An 18,140-nucleotide genomic window follows, 5' to 3' on the forward strand; every position below is an offset into this window, starting at 1 on the left:
CTGGGTAAATACGCTATATAATCACTGCTCCGACGGAGCTAAGCGTTCAGGCATCCATCATCTGGCGCTGACGTCACTTCCTCTCTCCCAAGTCTATTATTATTTCAACCTGAGCACTTTATTGTAAACTATATGCAATGACTCCTTGCCCCAGAGAATTTATAATCTGAGTGTCTGTGGCAGAAGCTGGATCTGCACCTAACTCTTACCTTTCAGGAAATCCAGACTGCCCAATTTGACGGCCCCTATCGGACTGACTGTTCATTCGTCCTTTAGATTGTAAGCTCTTTGAGCAGGGATGGTCTTTCTATGTTAAATTGTACAGCGCTGCGTAACCCTAGCAGCGCTTTAGAAATGTCAAGTAGTAGTAGTAGTAATTTGGGTCTCCTGCTCCCTAGTCTTGTATTTCAACCATTAGATCACCCACTGTTCATCTAATTAAATTACTACAGCAAAACATGGAAGAAATAAAGGGAACTGAATCATACCATCTGAAATACATCGGACCCCTCATCAAAATCCACCATGGCAAAAAATACCCGGTTGGTAAATGCACTGGAGTAGCGCCATGAGTTTGCCAGGATCTGATACTCTTCATCTGCTTGTCTGTTAGTAAACACACAACACAAAAACATACTAATAACAACAGATACAGATCAATTATTTTAAGCTTCACATCATTAACGTAGCTTAGCCATGTGTACTGCCCAAGCATGAAGGATACAACGTATGCCTGCAAATTGCAGTTGGTATTCTTGAGACGTGAAATGGGCTTGGTGCAATGACTGCAGCCAACAGGAACACTGTGCTAGGTACAGAATTAGTGCTTGTATGTTTACAGTCCCTGTGGCAATCCTGCCCCATCTTATCATGTATTTTCTACTTGAAAAGAGATGGGCAACAGGGGAACACAGCAACTTTAGGGACCTGTGAGCATGCAAGCTCACAGTTCTGTGCATAGTATAGTGTTCCTGTTCACTCACCTTTGTATGTGGGGGTGCTGAGGTGGAAGAAGCCAATTTTAATTAGAATGGTAGTGTAAATGCTTTCCTTCACTTCTTTTTTATTTAAAAGCAAGTGGATTGTGGAATTCTTTTGAACCCGTCTGTGTGCATGTGTCTTGATCTGTGCTGCCTGGGTGCATGTGTCTCTGACCTGGATGAGGGAGGACAGATGGGAAGAACAGTTTAAATTTGGGTACTACTCCACATTCTGTTAGGCTAGAAAGAATAATAAAATTAAGCCAAAAGGGTGCTAATATATTTAACCCTTAGCTGTCACTTCAATACGTTTCAAAAGGGTGGATTTTACTTTGTAACCACCTTGAATGTGGTTATGAACTTAAGGAAGTTCTGGTGACTGTGCTGTCTAACCTTTCCAATGCTTTGCTACAGTAAGGAGAGGTCCTGGAGGACTGGAGAAGAGAAGATGTGGTCCCTCTCTGCAAAAGCAAAAGGAGGGCGTTAAGAAATACAGATCTATTAGTCTGACCTCTGTGGTGAGTAAATTAATGGCAATACTTCTAAAACAGAGAACAGAGAAGTTCCTGGAATCCAATGGATTGCAAGACCTGAGGCAGCATGGTTTTACTAGAGATAGGTCTTGTTAGACATATCTGATTCATTTTACTGGGTGATCAGTCAGTTGAATCGAGGGAGAATGTTAATGTGATGTACTTACACACCAAAGACTTATAAATAACTATGTGATTTTGGTACAGACTGACTGGGTTAGACGACAAAGGGTAGTGGTAAATGGATTTCACTCTCGGGAAAAGGGTGCTACCACTGATGTGCCGCAAGGATCAGTTCTTGGTCCAGTTCTTTTTAACATTTTTTTCTAAAATGTAATGTCACATAACTGTAAATTGTAAACCACATTGAACTGAAACTTGTTTTTGGATAATAGTAGAATACAATGAATAAATAAATACATACTTATTTTATTAGGATTTATTTACTGCCTTTTTTAAGGAATTCACTCAAGGTGGTGTACAGTTAGACAATTACAGCAGAAACAATATTCAAATACTACAAAGTATGGCATAGTATACTACTTATAATGTCAACACAATGCTTAATAGGATATTAAACCCTCACTGTCAATTAAAATGTCAACACAATAGGTAATAGAACATTTTGACAGTGTAGGGTATAAGCAAAGATGGAACATCTAGATAGGTAAGAGAATAAGGAGTTAAGAGAATAAAGATGACTAATTTAAAGAAAGGTGCACATGAGGTCAGAGAGATGGTTAAATATTATCTCAGGGTAGAAATGGATAAATATGTCCTGCTGCAGTATAAATAAAGTGTAAGGGCTGTCTGGTAAGGTTTGCCTCTTTGCTGATACCAATATATGCAATAGGGTAAATACCCCCAATGATGTGGATAACATGGGGATCTAGCATAGTTTGAAGAATAGTCTAGAATTTTGCAGCTAAACTTTCATGCTCAAAAAATGCAAGGTCATGCATTTGGCCTGCAAAAATACAACTGAGAGGGAAGTTATCCCTATTGAATCTGCATAGAATAGAATTGGAGGGCATGCTAATCTCTCTCATGCATAGTCATTATAAATGTACCAAAAAGGGGTATCAATAATTCCAATATATTATTAATATTCATATACACATCATAAATAACTATATTGTATTTGAAATGTACACTTTAGTCTTTATTATCAAGTCTTATCATAAAACTTATCCTAAACAACACTTTTACATTGTGCATATCTAAAACAACATTCAATCACATCTTTCAATCCATATAGAGATTATAGATATTCTGAAAATCTGGCCTGTTTGTGGCCCTTGAGGACTGAACGCAGACAAACCTGATCTAAACAAGCACCAATATATCTCATGCATGTTCATGGTAGAAATCCTGAAAATCTGACCAGGTGGGTGCAACCCAGACTGAGTTGAGAGTACAGAATGACACAGGAACAAAGTTTGGCCCCGTCCCCGTGGGTTCTGTCTCTGTCCCCGCCCCGTCCCCGAAGGCCCTGTCTCCATCCCCACCCCCGCAGGTTCTCTCCTCATCTACAGAAGCCTTGAACACTTGATGATTTTATATTTAAATCTTTTCTAGTAAAGTATAAAAAGGAACAATATGCTGTGCAACTGTTGTGTATAAATTACAAATAGAAAACAATAACAATGAGCAGCTATAATAACCCTTCTTCCCACCACCACCCTCTACCCTTCCAACTAGAAAATGACACAGGGACAAAGTTTGTCCCCATCCCCGCCCCGTCACTGTGGGATCTGTCCCCGTCCCCGTGTCATTCTCTAGTTGAGAGCCACTACCTTATGGGGCTGCTGGAAGAAACAAAAGGCAGGCACTACTAGATGTCCTATGCACCCCACCCCCTTGAATTGAGGACCACTGAATTCACATTAACAAAAAAGGTATCATCTTTACCATTCTACTTGACTATTTTTTTTACAAGCTAACATGCTGCTATATTTGGCAACATTTATTAAAGATGACCTTAGTTCAGGGAATAAATATTTAACATGGTAAAGATGTAAATATATTTACACCTTATATACTGTGTACTTACAAATTAAATTCTGATGCTAGGTGGGGTCAGGAACTTTGGCCCCTTACGAAACCATACTACCGATTCCTGCAATGCAATGTGAATGGGCTTTGTCGGCATTGCTGCACCAGGAATTGCTAGCACAGTTTAGAAACAAAAGGCCCTTAGTTGAGGGTATGGATGACCAAAAGAAGCCTAGTATTCCATATAATTATTTAATGCTTGGTGTGGGGTATGGGGGGAGGGGATTTAAATTATTATACATGTATGTGAATACGTTTTAAACTCCTATGCAATCTATTGTGACTGACCTTTTTGAGTTGCTGTATTAGCATGCCCTACTGGTTAGCTATGAAACTCTTTTTATAGTACAGGGCCTGCTAATATGGACATAGGGTGAATGGGTAATGAAGGGGGGAGGATATATTGAAAGTCAAATATTTTGGGGATGTTCACTTCTTTGTTCTACTGTGTTGAAATGTTATGTATGCAGTCAACTGTATATGGCTGTGGTTTGTTTTGCTTGGGTTCACTAGTAAAAAAAAACAAAACAAAATTACATAAATTCTGATACTAGTATCTTCTAGATGAAAGTATGAAAGAAATAGCACATACTTGCACACCATGCACTGTCTTTGAGCCTGTAAAGCAGTAAACATCACAATAACAGAATAATTCCTTGGAGGAGCCTTCACCAGACGACGGAATTTGTCACCATTCATTCGAATAACAGCTCGCTTGCTGGCCCAGTCCATCAGCTGACCAACTTTTTCTGATAAAACCATCTATAAAATCAAAACAATAAATATCTGTAATTATAATTAACATGTTACAATCACACACAGTGAATAAATTATTCATTTTTATTCAAATTATATATTACACAACTCTTCAGAGAGATAATACAAGAAATTGGAAAATCTTAACATAAAGAAATATTCAATGTTACCAATAACAGAAATCTTTCCCCACTTTCGACTATAATTAGGTAAATTAGATCCAAGAGCTTAAATAAACCCATTAATCTAGGAAATCATTTTATAATTATTGCTACCCAGTTAGTTTACTCCAAGCAATCATACAGTGTACTATCTGTGACTAGACTATAACATTTACCTCTTCTTTAGACAGCAAAAATTCTTCTAACTGCTTGGGATCAAAGAATTGAAATTGTTTAGACTGAAATAATACTCGACATATACAAGGAAATTTAAGTACAAAATTTGCACCTAATGCCAAAGTCCTTGGGTGTAGAGCCAAAAAGGCTTTACGCCTTTTCTGTGTTTCTCTAGCCAAATCAGGATAAATTCTTATTTTAGATCCCAGGAAGAGAGAGTCTAAATGATGAAAAGAAAGTGTATAAGCCTTCCTATGCTTGGCCTGTTACTAAGGGCTAGGCCTAAGGCCTGTACTGTCAGTTTGGTTCTCATATGTTAGCCTACTAACTCAGCATCTTGTGTAACAATCATTGCTTTCTCAGGAGCTGAGAACTGACACTTCATAACATTTGTTTTCTGCTGAGTATGTTTTTCATGAAAGGTGGATGTAACCTTGGCAGTTGCTGACAGGCTGAGGACACAGTGTAAGCCTAACATGTCCAGAATGTTTCATTTGGGAAGATAGACAGAGAGAGGACACAAGGGTATTGTTCTGGCTGTGCACGCAGAACTGACACAGAACTCAAACTAATTAGCCAATGGCCATCGACTGTTCATGTGCAGAATATCCATATATGGTATAGGCTAGTTTCTGATTTCTAGTTTAGGGGAAATCACATGATTTATGAGAAATGTCACTTGCAACAATATATACGTGATGTCCAGGGCAGTATTAGCTGAGCAGTTCTTGTCTTTCCGAATGTGCGCTGCTGACTGACAACCTGCTCCAGGGAGAGAACTATTATTTATATTTGGCTCTGTGTAATACCAATAAAGGTAATTTACTGGCTGCGCCTGAGTCCAAGTTCTCTTTCTTATCTGTGTTTTCCCTCCCTGTGAGGGTGAAGAGACAGAAAACACAAAAGTTTCAACATAGCATCTCGATCCATCCCCAAAGCAAAGGAAACCACCAGTTGTCCTCTGGGTAATAACCTCTAGTGAGGATTCCAAGAAAGATGTGAGGTTCATATTATCTTCTACTTGGGGTTGAGAAATTCCAGATGAATGTTTAACATTACTCTGCAAATACTGTACCCGAGTTGTCGGAGGTAATGAGTCCCCAGACATTCCCAAAATTTCCACCAAATATTTTTTAACCATTTCTATCGGTGTAATCAAAGGTGATCTGGGAAAATTGGTCAGCCTCAGATTTAATCTCCTATATTGATTCTCTAAGAATTCGAATCTACGAAATGTAAAATTTCTGTCCCTAATTGAGACGTGACCAAAATATTCCAGTTTTTGAATGTTTTCATCTAGAAGTTTCATTTCTGAGGATTGCTGAGCAGCTGCCTGTGCCTGGATAAGGACTGCTTCAGACAATACCTTAATTTCACTAGTATTTTTGGTTATCAATAGTTCTAAAGATGACTAAGTTAAATGTCAGGTCCCAGAGTGACTCCATTGTCACTACAGCTGGTTTTGCCAAAAGCCCCAAAGATGAAGCAGGAAGGGGAGCCTTTAAAGACTGATTTAAAGTTCTCACTATCTGTGATGGCAATGTCTGTGCTGCAATTTGTTCATCCAGCTGGCTGCTCCTAATAGATTCTCCCTGCGTGTCTATCTCCTCTATATTGGGAGATTGAGCTACAGGACTTTACTCCATGCTGTTCCTTCCTGGTTGTAAGGGAGCCGCACATAAGACGGGGCTCAAGGAGACCCCGCTGACACACTGGCTCTGACTGCAGGAGAAGAGGCTTGCCTGGGATCGGACGTCAGCCCGAACTGCTCCAAAGTTGTCTGCTGATGAAGGTGGGTCCCGGTGGGAGTCGAGAGGTTCTCCCGCACCTTCCCTCTCCTTTTCCCCATTATTCACGGAGGTCCGGAGCCGTTCACAGCAGTGCTTGAGGAGAAAATCTGAGCGCATCTGGTGCAGTAAAACACTACAACGCCATCTTGGATCCCCCCCCACACAGTGAATAAATGTTATTATTAAACCAAAACGTATAGACCAAGAACAGAAAATATGACTTCAACCAATACAACCAGTCCCGACTACCCTGGATTTCTGTCCAATCTCAGACTTTGGTTTAAAACTTTGGAAATTAGTTCTACAGGATGAAACCTTGACCACTCAAAATCTCTCCCAACTGGCTAAAACAATGGGTGTTAAATTCAGCATTTCCCAAGCAGCACACCATAGTACACTGGTGTGCTATAATTTGTATAGTAAACAGAATCCTTGCCCTAAAGATTTATCTAAGTTTCAGTACAAGCAGAACTTTATGTGAATTATAGATTTTAAAATTTAGACTACTGCCTTAAAAATCACCATATATACTGCAATTTACATTGTGGCCCACAAGTGGTCCTCCTACAGCTGGTAAAATAAACATTTCAGTTCATAGGAAACACATGCATTGAAGTAACAAAACTAAGTCAACCTAAGTGCCAATTCCTATTGCTTACCTTCAGTGCTGCACAAATGCAAACACATTACATTACTGAACGATTAGAAAGAAAAATTTGCCTTTTTGCGGATGACACAAAGATAGAAGAGTAGATACCCTGGAGGGAGTAGTCACCATGAGAAGGTATCTCCACATGTTTGAAGAATGGTTAAGGGTCTGGAAGTTAAAATTCAATGCCAAGCTTCTCTGGGGCTCCAAATATTTGAACGGTATTAATATGCAAACAAACCTTTTACAGAGACGGAAGGCACTAGGACTAGAGGACATGAATTGAGGTTGAAAAGGGGCAGACTGGAATAATGTCAGGAAGTACTTTCTTCGAGGAGAGGGTGGTAGATACGTGGAATACCCTCCAGCGAGAGGTGGCGGAGATAAAAACGGTAACGGAATTCAAAAATGTGTGGGATAAACACAAAAGAATTCTATTTAAAAGGAATGGATCCAAAAAAGCTTCCACTCAGCCATCTCTCTCCTCTGTCCAAAATTCTGCAGCACAACTTATTTTCCGCCAGAATCGTTTTACCCGCACTAACCCACTCCTCAGGCCACTTCACTGGCTCCCTGTCCGATTCCACATACAGTTTAAACTTTTTGTACTGACCTTTAAATGCATTCACTCTGCAGCCCCCCATTACCTCTCCACTCTCATCTCTCCCTACATTCCTCCCCGCGAACTCCGTTCACTGGACAAATCTCTCTTGTCGTCCCCCTTCTCCACTGCTAACTCCAGGCTTCACTCCTTTTCTCTCACGGCACCTTATGCCTGGAATAAACTTCCTGAACCTATACGTCTAGCTCCATTTCTACCTGTTTTCAAATCTATGCTGAAAACCCACCTTTTCACTACTGCTTTTAGCTCCTAGCCAATACTCAATTGCCCTCCCCTTGTCCCTTCCTTCCTTCCTTCTCACCCATTACTTCCCTCACCCGTAACAGTCTTGTCTGTCTGTATTATTTAGATTGTAAGCTCTTTTGAGCTCAGCGCTGCGTGTGTCTGGTGGCGCTATACAAATGCTAATAATAATAGAAGCTTAGTTAAGATTGGGAAGCAATGCCAGTGGTTGGGAGACAGGGTCAGTGCTGGGCGGGCTTCTACGGTCTGTGCTCTGATCGTGGCTGGACAGATTCAACTTCACAAGTTGGAGATCAAGGCCTGTGCTGGGCAGACTTCTACAGTCTATGCCCTGATCATGGCTGAATAGATTCGGATGGGCTGAAGTAAAACTGTTCAGGGGTTTCGAAATTAACTTCAGAAATTTTAGAACAAGGACAGTGCTGAGCAGACTTCTATGGTCTGTGTGCTCAAAATGGCAAGGACAAATCAAGACCAGGTATATATATGAAGTATCACATACCATACGTAATTACTTTGTCTTGTTGGGCAGACTGGCTGGACCACACAGGTCTTTATCTACCTTTATGTACTATGTTGCTATACCATTTATAGCAGTTTCCCGGCAATTTCTGTCACTAATGAAAATTACAACAAAAAAAAAAAGCAGCAACAACAAAAGCTGAACAAATAAAATAAATACAGTGCATTCTTTATTTTTTTTATTACTGAAAAGTGCATACGAACAACGACCTAGCCAAGGAACAATGTTCTACAGCTGCCAACTCATCTTTTACCATCTTAAATTTATAATGGATTGGATGGCAAACTCAGCAACAATTTCACTTTCAGATCTTCTATCTCTAGGTTGACTAGTGTATATTCCTTCCTATGCTAGGCCTGTTACTAAGGCCTGTACTTTGCTCAGTTTGGTTCTCACAAGTTGGCATCCTTGTAACATACAGTGCTTTTCTCAGGACTGAGGAATGACACTTCAGTGATAACACTTGGCTGGAGCTGAGAATGTTTTTTATATAAGGTGGATATAACCTTGGGACGTGCTAAGAGACAGACTGACGATACACAGTGAGCCTAATATGTCCAGAATGTTTCATTTGTGGGGAGAGACAGAGAGAGGGCACAAGGGCATTGTTCTATGCCCTGTGACTAACTACACGCTGTGCACGAACTGATAGCTAATTAGCCAATGGCCACCGACTGTCCACGTGAACCCACATCAGGAGAGAGTGATATAATACAGGAATAGCCATACATGGCATACGCTACTTTCTGATTCTAGATTAGGAGAAATCACATGATTTGAGAAACGAAACTTTCTAAAGCTATATATGTAATGGTTGGGACAGTGTGAGCTGAGCAGTCTTTCTTATATTGTGTTTGCGTCTTGCTTTGCTGTCTGACAACCTGCTCCAGAGAGAGAACAATTATTTTGTATATTGGCTCTGTGAGATACCAATAAAGATCATTACTGGTTGCGCCTGATTCTAAGTTTTCTCTCTCATTTTTCAGCCTATGAGGCTGAAGTGTTTCCTCTCCCTGTGGGGGCTAAGGGATTGGGAAAACACACTAGGGATGCTGCAGATACCAGATTTAGGGCTCATGACTGCAGTGGAGGAGTAGCCTAGTAGTTAGAGCAGAGGTGCCTAGTTCAAATCTCACTGCTGCGCTTTGTTATCTTGGGCAAGTAACATAACCCTCCAGTGCCTCAGGTACAAAGAAATTGTGTGTAACTCACCTTGAACTACTATTTGAAAAAGGTGTGAACACAATGAGGCTCATTTTCAAAGCACTTAGCCTCCCAAAGTTCCATAGAAACCTATGGAACTTAGCCTCCCAAAGTGCTTTGAAAATATGCCTCTAAGTAAATAAATAAATATAAAAATAATGTCAGAAGAAACCCTATTATACTCAGCCAATAACTGTCACTGAAATGAATAAAGTAGGCGAGTATGGAAAAAGAAATAAATTGGTGTTTTACAAGACACATAACACATCCCCGTCAAAGCAGACCTCAACATGCTCCTGACACACATCCAGGTATTGAACTCATGTATGGATAGAATCGACATATTATTATTAGCATTTGTATAGCGCTACCAGACGCACGCAGCACTGAACACCTGACATAGAGATAGACAGTCCCTGCTCAAAAGAGCTTACAACCTAAAAATAACAGACAGACAGACAAGACAATAAGGGGAGGGAAGTACTGGGTGAGAACTTACAAGGGGGAGGGAGGCAAATGACTAGTGGCTAGGAGGAGCCAAAAGCAGCAGGGAAAAGGTGGGTTTTCAGCATAGATTTTAAAACAGCTAGAGATGGAGCTAGATGTACAGGCTCAGGAAGTTTATTCCAGGCATAAGGTGCCGTGAGAGAAAAGGAGCGAAGCCTGGAGTTAGCAGTGGAGGAGAAGGGGGGCGACAAAAGAGATTTGTCCATTTGCTTTTCATTATTTTCATTCAAACTCTTAACTTCCCTTCGCGCAGCAGCGATTGGAAACACAAGACTTTAGTCCACTCTCTGGGCCCAGGCTACCACGGAACCGGTTCCGCGCTCATTTCACACAAGTTTCCAAACTCCTCCCCTCCCCCGTTACCTCCTTCTTCTTCTGTCCCACAGAGGGCATTCCAAACATCACCAACATTGCCGCAAGAACGGGAAGCGCCCGCACCCCAACCATCGCCCCTCACCCCGTTCCCACAGACAGCTCAAGAAAACTTGAAACGCGCCCGCAGGAGGACTGTGACGTCACGCTCAGCCGACGCGCCTTTTCGATTGGAGGAGATCCCCAGCGGATGCAAAGCTCTCGGGGTCGCTTCCTGGTGGTGACGTAAACCTCCTTGCTGCAGGGTCGAATCGCTTCCGCCTTGTAAACCAATCAGATAAGGGCAAGCTGTTGCAATTCCATTTGTTCGTTTGGTACTGTAGCACAAGCTGCTGTGGTGGGCGGGGACGAGCAGAGAGAGGTTAGCAATAGCATCAAGGAGGATTGGAAGGAAGGAGGTTGCTGTACACTTGGGTAAAAGGCTGGGAGAGAGTAGTAGCTGTGGAAGCCGTTTTGTAAGCAGCTGTTCAATTAGTTGCACAATTTAAGTGGAGTACGGTTTATGGGATTTCTTTCGAGCTGCGTGAATTCTGCCTCTTTAATTTGGAGGAACGAGGGAAGGAGGAGCGGCCTGAATGGTGCCCCAACCAAACAGTCTGATAGAGTGGTAAAATTAAACGGGTATGACATGGGCAGCAGTAAGGGTAGGTTGTGACTTGTGAGTGATCATGGGAAGTGTAGTAAACGCAAGGAGGTTAACTTAGAATTGAGGATCTCTTTGAGTAAAAGCACATGTTAGTAGTGCTAAAGTACAGTGGGCCAGATGCACTAAACCTTAATGACCCTTTACTGACCCTTAATGCAGAAATTTTCAACCGCAGCATGCATCAAAGGCCATTTTCGACGAAGCTAGCAGCTAACGAAACCGGAATGCAAACGAGAAACTACCATTGAAATGTTGACAATTCAGAATGCACTAACCATACCGACAATAGCAACGAATCACTTACCATCAGAAATTTAACATGAGCTCAGACCTGTCGTTAAGGCCTGAGCTGTCATCTCCCCGCTGGCCCCTGCACCATAAAAATCATGTTTGAAAAGAAAAGTGAGCTCCCCGCTTCCCTCTGCCTAAAATAAAAATTAAACTAACAACAAAAAAGGATCGGGAGGGGGCAAAGGCGCTCATCAGGAGCGTCCTTCACGGACGGCCTTGCCCCCGCCCCACCCGAGTTCGCCGCTGCTCCCTGCTTCCCCCCCCCCCCCACTTCAAAACCAAAATAAAAATCAAACTAACTTTTAAGGCTGCCCCGGCCCCCTCCCTCCCTGTCTCTGTCCCAGCCCCACCTCCTGACATCCTCCGCCCTGTGCCCCGCCCCCTCTGCCCCCTCCTGGGGTCGTCGCCGCCATTACCCCCTCCACCGGGCCCCCCTCCTACCAGGCCCGTGCACCGTCTCTGCCTCTGTGTGAAGGCGCTGCACGGGCAAGTAGAACAGCTCAGCTGATGCCTTCGCCCAGTCTTCTCGTTCGCGTCTCTTTCCTCCTGGGCCCGCCCCCGTCTGATGTCACAGGCGGGGCTGAGGCAGGGCTGGGAAAGAGACAGAAATGGAGGGGGGCCGGGGCAGCCTTAAAAGTTAGTTTTATTTTTATTTTTATTTCGGTTTTGAAGCGGGGGGGGGAAGCAGGGAGCAGCGGTGAACTCGGGCGGGGGCAAGGCCGTCTGTGAAGGACGCTCCTGATGAGCACCTTTGCCCCCTCCCGATCCATGCAACCTGTTTGTTTGGGGTTTTTTTTTGTAGTTTTGACATTTGTGGCATGCGCAGAGCAGCCAGCATAACACTTGGCTGCTCTGCGCATGGGTTAGGGGCCGATTACCGATGGGGATTACACAGGTTTGATGCATTGTACTTTACAGTACCGCACTGAACATGTGCGACTTTTTTTTTGTGCATCCTTCGTTTTTTTAAATTTGTTAGGGATTTAACGTTTTAGATTTTTTAACGTTTGGTTGATGCATCTGGCCCAGTGTGTTTTTTCTAGCAACCGAGGTGCCGGTACTTAAATGCCAGGCCACCCTTCAGGGGTGGGGTGATCACTGAGGGGCCCACCCCATAATAGCCAGGCCCCCTGCAACCAGTCACAGAATCTATTTATTTATTGCATTTGTATCCCACATTTTCCCACTCATTTGCAGGCTCAATGTGTCTTACATTGCTCCGCCATGGTATTGTCATGACAGACTTAACATATACAATTGGTAATTTCATAAGAACATGGAAACATAGTGTATAAAATCATCATGTATATAAAGAATGTTATAGGAATAACAGATAAAGCGGTAATGCACTATAGTTCAAATGATGGATCGTTATGGTATGTTCTATTAAAGAGGTGGGTCTTCAAAGACAGTGCAGAATTGGTGTGTAGAGCTGTAGCTCTTTCATTAAAACTTGGGGACCATGGGTCCATTTTAGCAGACAATGGAAAAGGTGCTGGTACACAGTACCCCCTCAAAACAAACCCTGTGTATATCTGATGTGTTCCATGCTGCAGAAACCTAGGACTGCTTTTCTTTTCCCACAACAACTGTATTTGCCGTTATTTGTGGCAAGCTTATTTTTTTTTAAGCCCTAGTCAGCTTGGCCCTTTCAAACTTTTCCATTACTTCAGAGAGTTATTTTCCATCTAGAACGATATTCATGACTCCTTATGTACAATTCATTGGAAATAATCAAAAGGCAGCATTAAGATGTGCTTCCCATTGCCTGTGATGTGGAAATTTAATAATTTTTATATCAGAAGTAAATATCTATTAATATAATAGCTATTAGACTACTATGCTAGAATAAAGAAATATAGGGGGGAAAGCTTGTCTCTAGCAGATGACTCTTGTTAAGCCACATACACATTTTTATCACTGTCTTAGAGGGACAAAAACAAGACTGTTTCTTGACACTGTGACCTATTACAAAAACAAACAAAGAATGCATAAATAAAACCTGGATCTTGTTTGGGGGGTCAGGGTTTGGAGTGGGACAAAGGGGGTTTTATGTGATGCCTTTGTTCTCCCTTTGGATTGTCCCTCTCTATTCTTTCAGACAGTGGTGTAACTAGGAGTGAATCAGCTCAGGGCAGAAAAATAGAAATGGGACCCCCTACTCCCAGGGTGGTGGGGACAAGATGTGGGGGGTGGAAGAGGATGCATGTTTCCCAAAGCTGCATATTACAATTAATAAATTCAGGAAAAATATTTTTCATCTACCTTTGTCTGAACATTGCTTTCGTCCTAATGTCTCTTCTGCCTTTTTCTTAACTATCTCTAAAGACTCCTGTCCTTTTGATATTTCCTCTGTCCAGCATTTATTTTTTTCTGTGTGTCTCTATTTGTTCCATCCAGCATCTTCTCTCTATCCCTGTCCTCCCCCATGTTCAGTGTCTCTTCTCTGTGTCCCATCCACCATACCCCTCTGTGTCTTTATCCTTGCCCTTGTGTACAGTATTACCCCCTCTATTTCCCTGTCCTATGTTTTCTCCAGGGCCAACACCTCTTCTGTGGTCCTGTCCCTTCCCATATCCAGCTTCTCTTAGTCCCACACGCCCCCAGTAGTCTGGCATTTCTGTCCCCCCCCCCTCCACCTATTGGTCTGCATCTATCTCTCTCTCTCTGCTCCCCCTCCCCAGTCCAGTATCGGCCCCCTCCCCAGTCCAGTATCTGCCCCCTCCCCTTTGCCCCAGGTCTCCCACTGCTCCCCCAGCTGCAATCCATCAACTCTCCCCTTTTATCCACCTCCTCTTTGCTGCAGGGCTCTCTTTAGCCTCTGCCTCCTCCCAAGTCTAATGTCTCTCTGGCCTTCCCTGTGGCCTGTGTGGGGCCTTCCCTGTGTGCGTTCTGCCCCTGTGATGTAACTTCTGTGGGCAGGATGCAGACAGGAAAGATCCCCACTGGCCAGAGTAGCAACAGGCTGCAGCTGTGGAGTACTGTGGGGAGGAGGGAGCAAGCATAAGCAATGCTGGACTGTGGGGGGGGAGAAGGGAAGGTGCAACTTCAGGCAGCCTTGGGCATTTTGGTGACCTTGCTTGAGATAACTATGCCCCTGCAGTGGCATACCAAGGGGGACGCGGTGGGGGCGGTCCGCCCCGGGTGCATGCCGCTGGGGGGGGTGCCGCGCGCCTGTCGGCTCTTCATTTTCATGCTCCCTTTGCCCCAGAACAGGTTACTTCCTGTTCCGGGGCAGAGGGAGCATGAAAACGAAGAGCCGGCAGGCGTGCGGCATCCCCCCCCCAGCGGCGTGCACCCGGGGGGGGGAGGTTCTTTTGCCAGGGGATCGGGGGTTCTTTTGCCGGGGGGGGCGCTGTACCCGGAGGGCAGAGCGCATCGGCGATCTGCCCCGGGTGTCAGCCCCCCTAGGAACGCCACTGTGCCCCTGCACTCAAATGTGCTGCTTTACTAACCCATTTGTCAACAATGGGGACTAGAACTGTGAAGCCTGGATCTTTTAATGTTAAAGGCCTTAATTATCATAAGCGAAGCCTTTCATTTAAGGAGGCCCAGAGGCTTTCTGTGGTTATCTGATTGGTTCAAGAGACCCATGTGATTCAAATTAAGGAGAAACTATTATCCTACCCCAAAATATTTTGCAGAGTTTACTCAAAGACACAAGCTTTAGCCAATTTCAGGAACTTCACATAATCTCCTTTTTCGTGCAAAAGGTTCCACAAGTCTAGTGAAATAAAATGACAATTTAACAACAGCCAAAGTAGGCACCGCCTTCAAGGATTATAGGTTATCAATAGAAATCAAACAAAATAAAACATGGAAAAGAAAATAAGATGATACCTTTTTTATTGGACATAACTTAATACATTTCTTGATTAGCTTTCGAAGGTTGCCCTTCTTCGTCAGATCGGAAATAAGCAAATGTGCTAGCTGACAGTGTATATAAGTGAAAACCTTCAAGCATAACTATGACAGTCTGACAGGGTGGGAGGATGGGGGTGGGTCGGAGGTATGCATGGGGACATCAAAGCATATCATTGATATTCTAACAGGATGGGTGTGGATAGGTGAGGGGTGGGGTGATCAACAGAGACATACAGCTTTATGGTTTATAATGGGCTAGGAACCCCAGATCCTTGTTAAGTCATAAGGGATCTTTCACTTGCTCATCTTCCAATGTGGTATATATCATTCAGTGTAAAAAATGTAAGGAAGGATGCTATATTGGAGAAACAGGCCAGATGCTTAAGACAAGATTCAATTTACATAGACATCACATGAACAATACTGGTGCCAGTAGGGCTCCCACGCCTGTTGGTCAGCATTTTACAGGACCAGGACACTGTACCAGTGACTTCACAGTGAGAATCCTGAAAGGTAACTTTAAAACCATACAAGAACGTAAGACCTTTGAAGTCAGAATGATTGAATATTTTAACACCCAACAGAAAGGACTTAACAAGGATCTGGGGTTCCTAGCCCATTATAAACCATAAAGCTGTATGTCTCTGTTGATTACATTTGAACCATCCAAAGATAAGCTGCTGGAGCGCAGGAGTAGAGAATGGGGACTTGACGGATCATTCCACTCATTTAAAGTCCTACATAAGTACATAAGTGTTGCCATACTGCATCTGTTTAACCAGAGCAGGGCAGGCAATGTGGCGGCGCTGGACACCAGTGCTGGGCAACACTTCAGATAGCAGGGGTTGGGGACCGCTGCCAGCAAAACCAGGGGCCCAGAGGAAATTTGGGGGGCCCAGGCCCCTGTGGCCCCACACAGTGACAAAGGTAGGTGGGGCACCAGGGGAGCAGCTGGTGCTGTTGCAGGAATTGAGATAGGAATTTGTGATGCTTCAGGAGTCAGACAGCACACACCAGAATGAGAGAGTAATCTTCTTTATTTGCCAGCAAACAAAGCAGGACATCAGTTCTAGCTCTCTTCTCTTCTCTTAGCTCTTTATGTCTTTCTCTCAGCTCTCTGGGTCTTTCTCTCAGCTCTCTGTGTCTTTGTCTCCTTCTTCTGTCTGTTCCTTCTGTCCTTCTCTTTCTTCTGAGCTCCTTCTGACGTAAACTGCTTCTGCTCCCACTTAAATAGGGTCCTAAGCCCTCCTCCTAGCCTAGCCCCCTTTACTCCCAATTGGTTAAGAAACTGATTGGCTACCTTGCCTCAACCAATCATTACTTTTGAAATATCAGTTACATAGGTTCCAGACATCCTAAACTGACCTGTGACCTGGGGCCCCTCAAGCCAGACATTTGGTCTCCAGTCTCTTACATTCCTCATTATGATTGATGTCTCATCTATAGCTTAGACTGGATTCCCTTAGAGACCAAGAGGCCCCATCTAACATTGGTTATTCTCATATCCCTAGTCTGGTTCATACTAACTGCTAACTAAACTCTGGCATTCATTAAAGAGGTCAAAAGTCAGTCTTACTTAATAGCATACATATCAGGCTATTGCTTCCAAGACCATTTCTGCATTTTACCTATAATTAATCAAGGAGAAGAGAGCTGACTAGTTCTGACCTTTTTCACCTCTCAGCTCCATACACAGAACTAGCTAAGACCACAGAAAACTCAAAACACATGTTGATCTCCTCACTGCAGCCTTAAACAGCAGACAAAGGATCATTTTAAAAGTAACACAGAGTTGAACAAACATCCTACATAGAAATTACAGAGAATAAAACATATTCTAAAATAAGCATTCTTATAAGACATATCCTAAATATAAACAGAACTTCTAAATACTAATCTATTGCCTCTCTCTAAATAGTATTTTCTATCTTGTAAACTACAATATATCTAGCTCATTCCTTTGTTCAGTCATAATAGTTTACAGCTGTGCCAGCTAGCATTGGCAATTCACAAGGGACAGAGTTGCATTTCTCACTGACCTTTCCTAACCTTAGCTCGGCAGCTAGACATTGAAATAATATGAAACATCTGGCATACCTTCACTTCAGTTGCAAAGTAAAAAGCTGATTTTGAAATAGGAATTCAAACACCACTTTTAAACCCCAGATTTTAACAGTTAATATCACTTCTTATATATATAATTTCTTTGTCCACTGCCTCAGTGCCTATTTTTTTTCATTGTGTAGCACTAAAAATGTGCACCGGCGGAAGTCCACTCTCGCTCCCCCTGCGCCGTCAACCTTGCTAAACTTGGCTACGCTTATGGCCCCACATAGCTACGCCACTGCTCCCAGTCACTCCCCCCCACACACAGTGACTTTCTATCAGGGACTCACCCGTTCAGTAATCCCAACCTAACCAGTGCTTATACGTGGTAATTAAAAAAAATTACTGTGGAGCACTTACCACCACCTCTTTTATAGGCAATAAGGGCTCCCATGTTATCTGTGTGCAACCAGTTAGTGCACAGGAACACAGATATACAAATGGTTAGTGCAGGAATGCTCCTCCCCCCACCACCCCGCATCCTTGATCTGCCCCTAGAAAAAAAATGAGCACACGGTTATCAGCACATCCTGCATTTTGCTGCATTTTATACTGCAGCTTACTAAAAGGGCTTCTTAATCGGCTTCTATGCAGTGAGATCTTTTCACTAAATATTAAACCTGCACTTACCAACCTCTAATAAATAAAGGTTGCAACATCGG

At 43.1% G+C, this 18,140-nt stretch overlaps 1 protein-coding gene across 1 annotated transcript in view; it reads right to left on the reverse strand.

Moving 5' to 3' along the window:
• MAGT1 (magnesium transporter 1) overlaps positions 1-10,790 on the reverse strand; it is a 63,302-nt gene extending 52,512 nt beyond the window's left edge. The window contains exons 1-3 of the mRNA XM_030208907.1: positions 10,563-10,790; positions 4,161-4,330; positions 489-606 (exon numbers count right to left, since the gene is read on the reverse strand). Coding sequence (XP_030064767.1) covers positions 489-606; positions 4,161-4,330; positions 10,563-10,646 — 372 coding nt within the window. The 5' untranslated portion in view covers positions 10,647-10,790. The remainder of the gene's footprint in view (positions 1-488; positions 607-4,160; positions 4,331-10,562) is intronic.
• Positions 10,791-18,140: the final 7,350 nt, after the last annotated feature.

This window comes from Microcaecilia unicolor, chromosome 7, assembly GCF_901765095.1.
Source record: "Microcaecilia unicolor chromosome 7, aMicUni1.1, whole genome shotgun sequence".
NCBI lineage: Eukaryota > Metazoa > Chordata > Amphibia > Gymnophiona > Siphonopidae > Microcaecilia > Microcaecilia unicolor.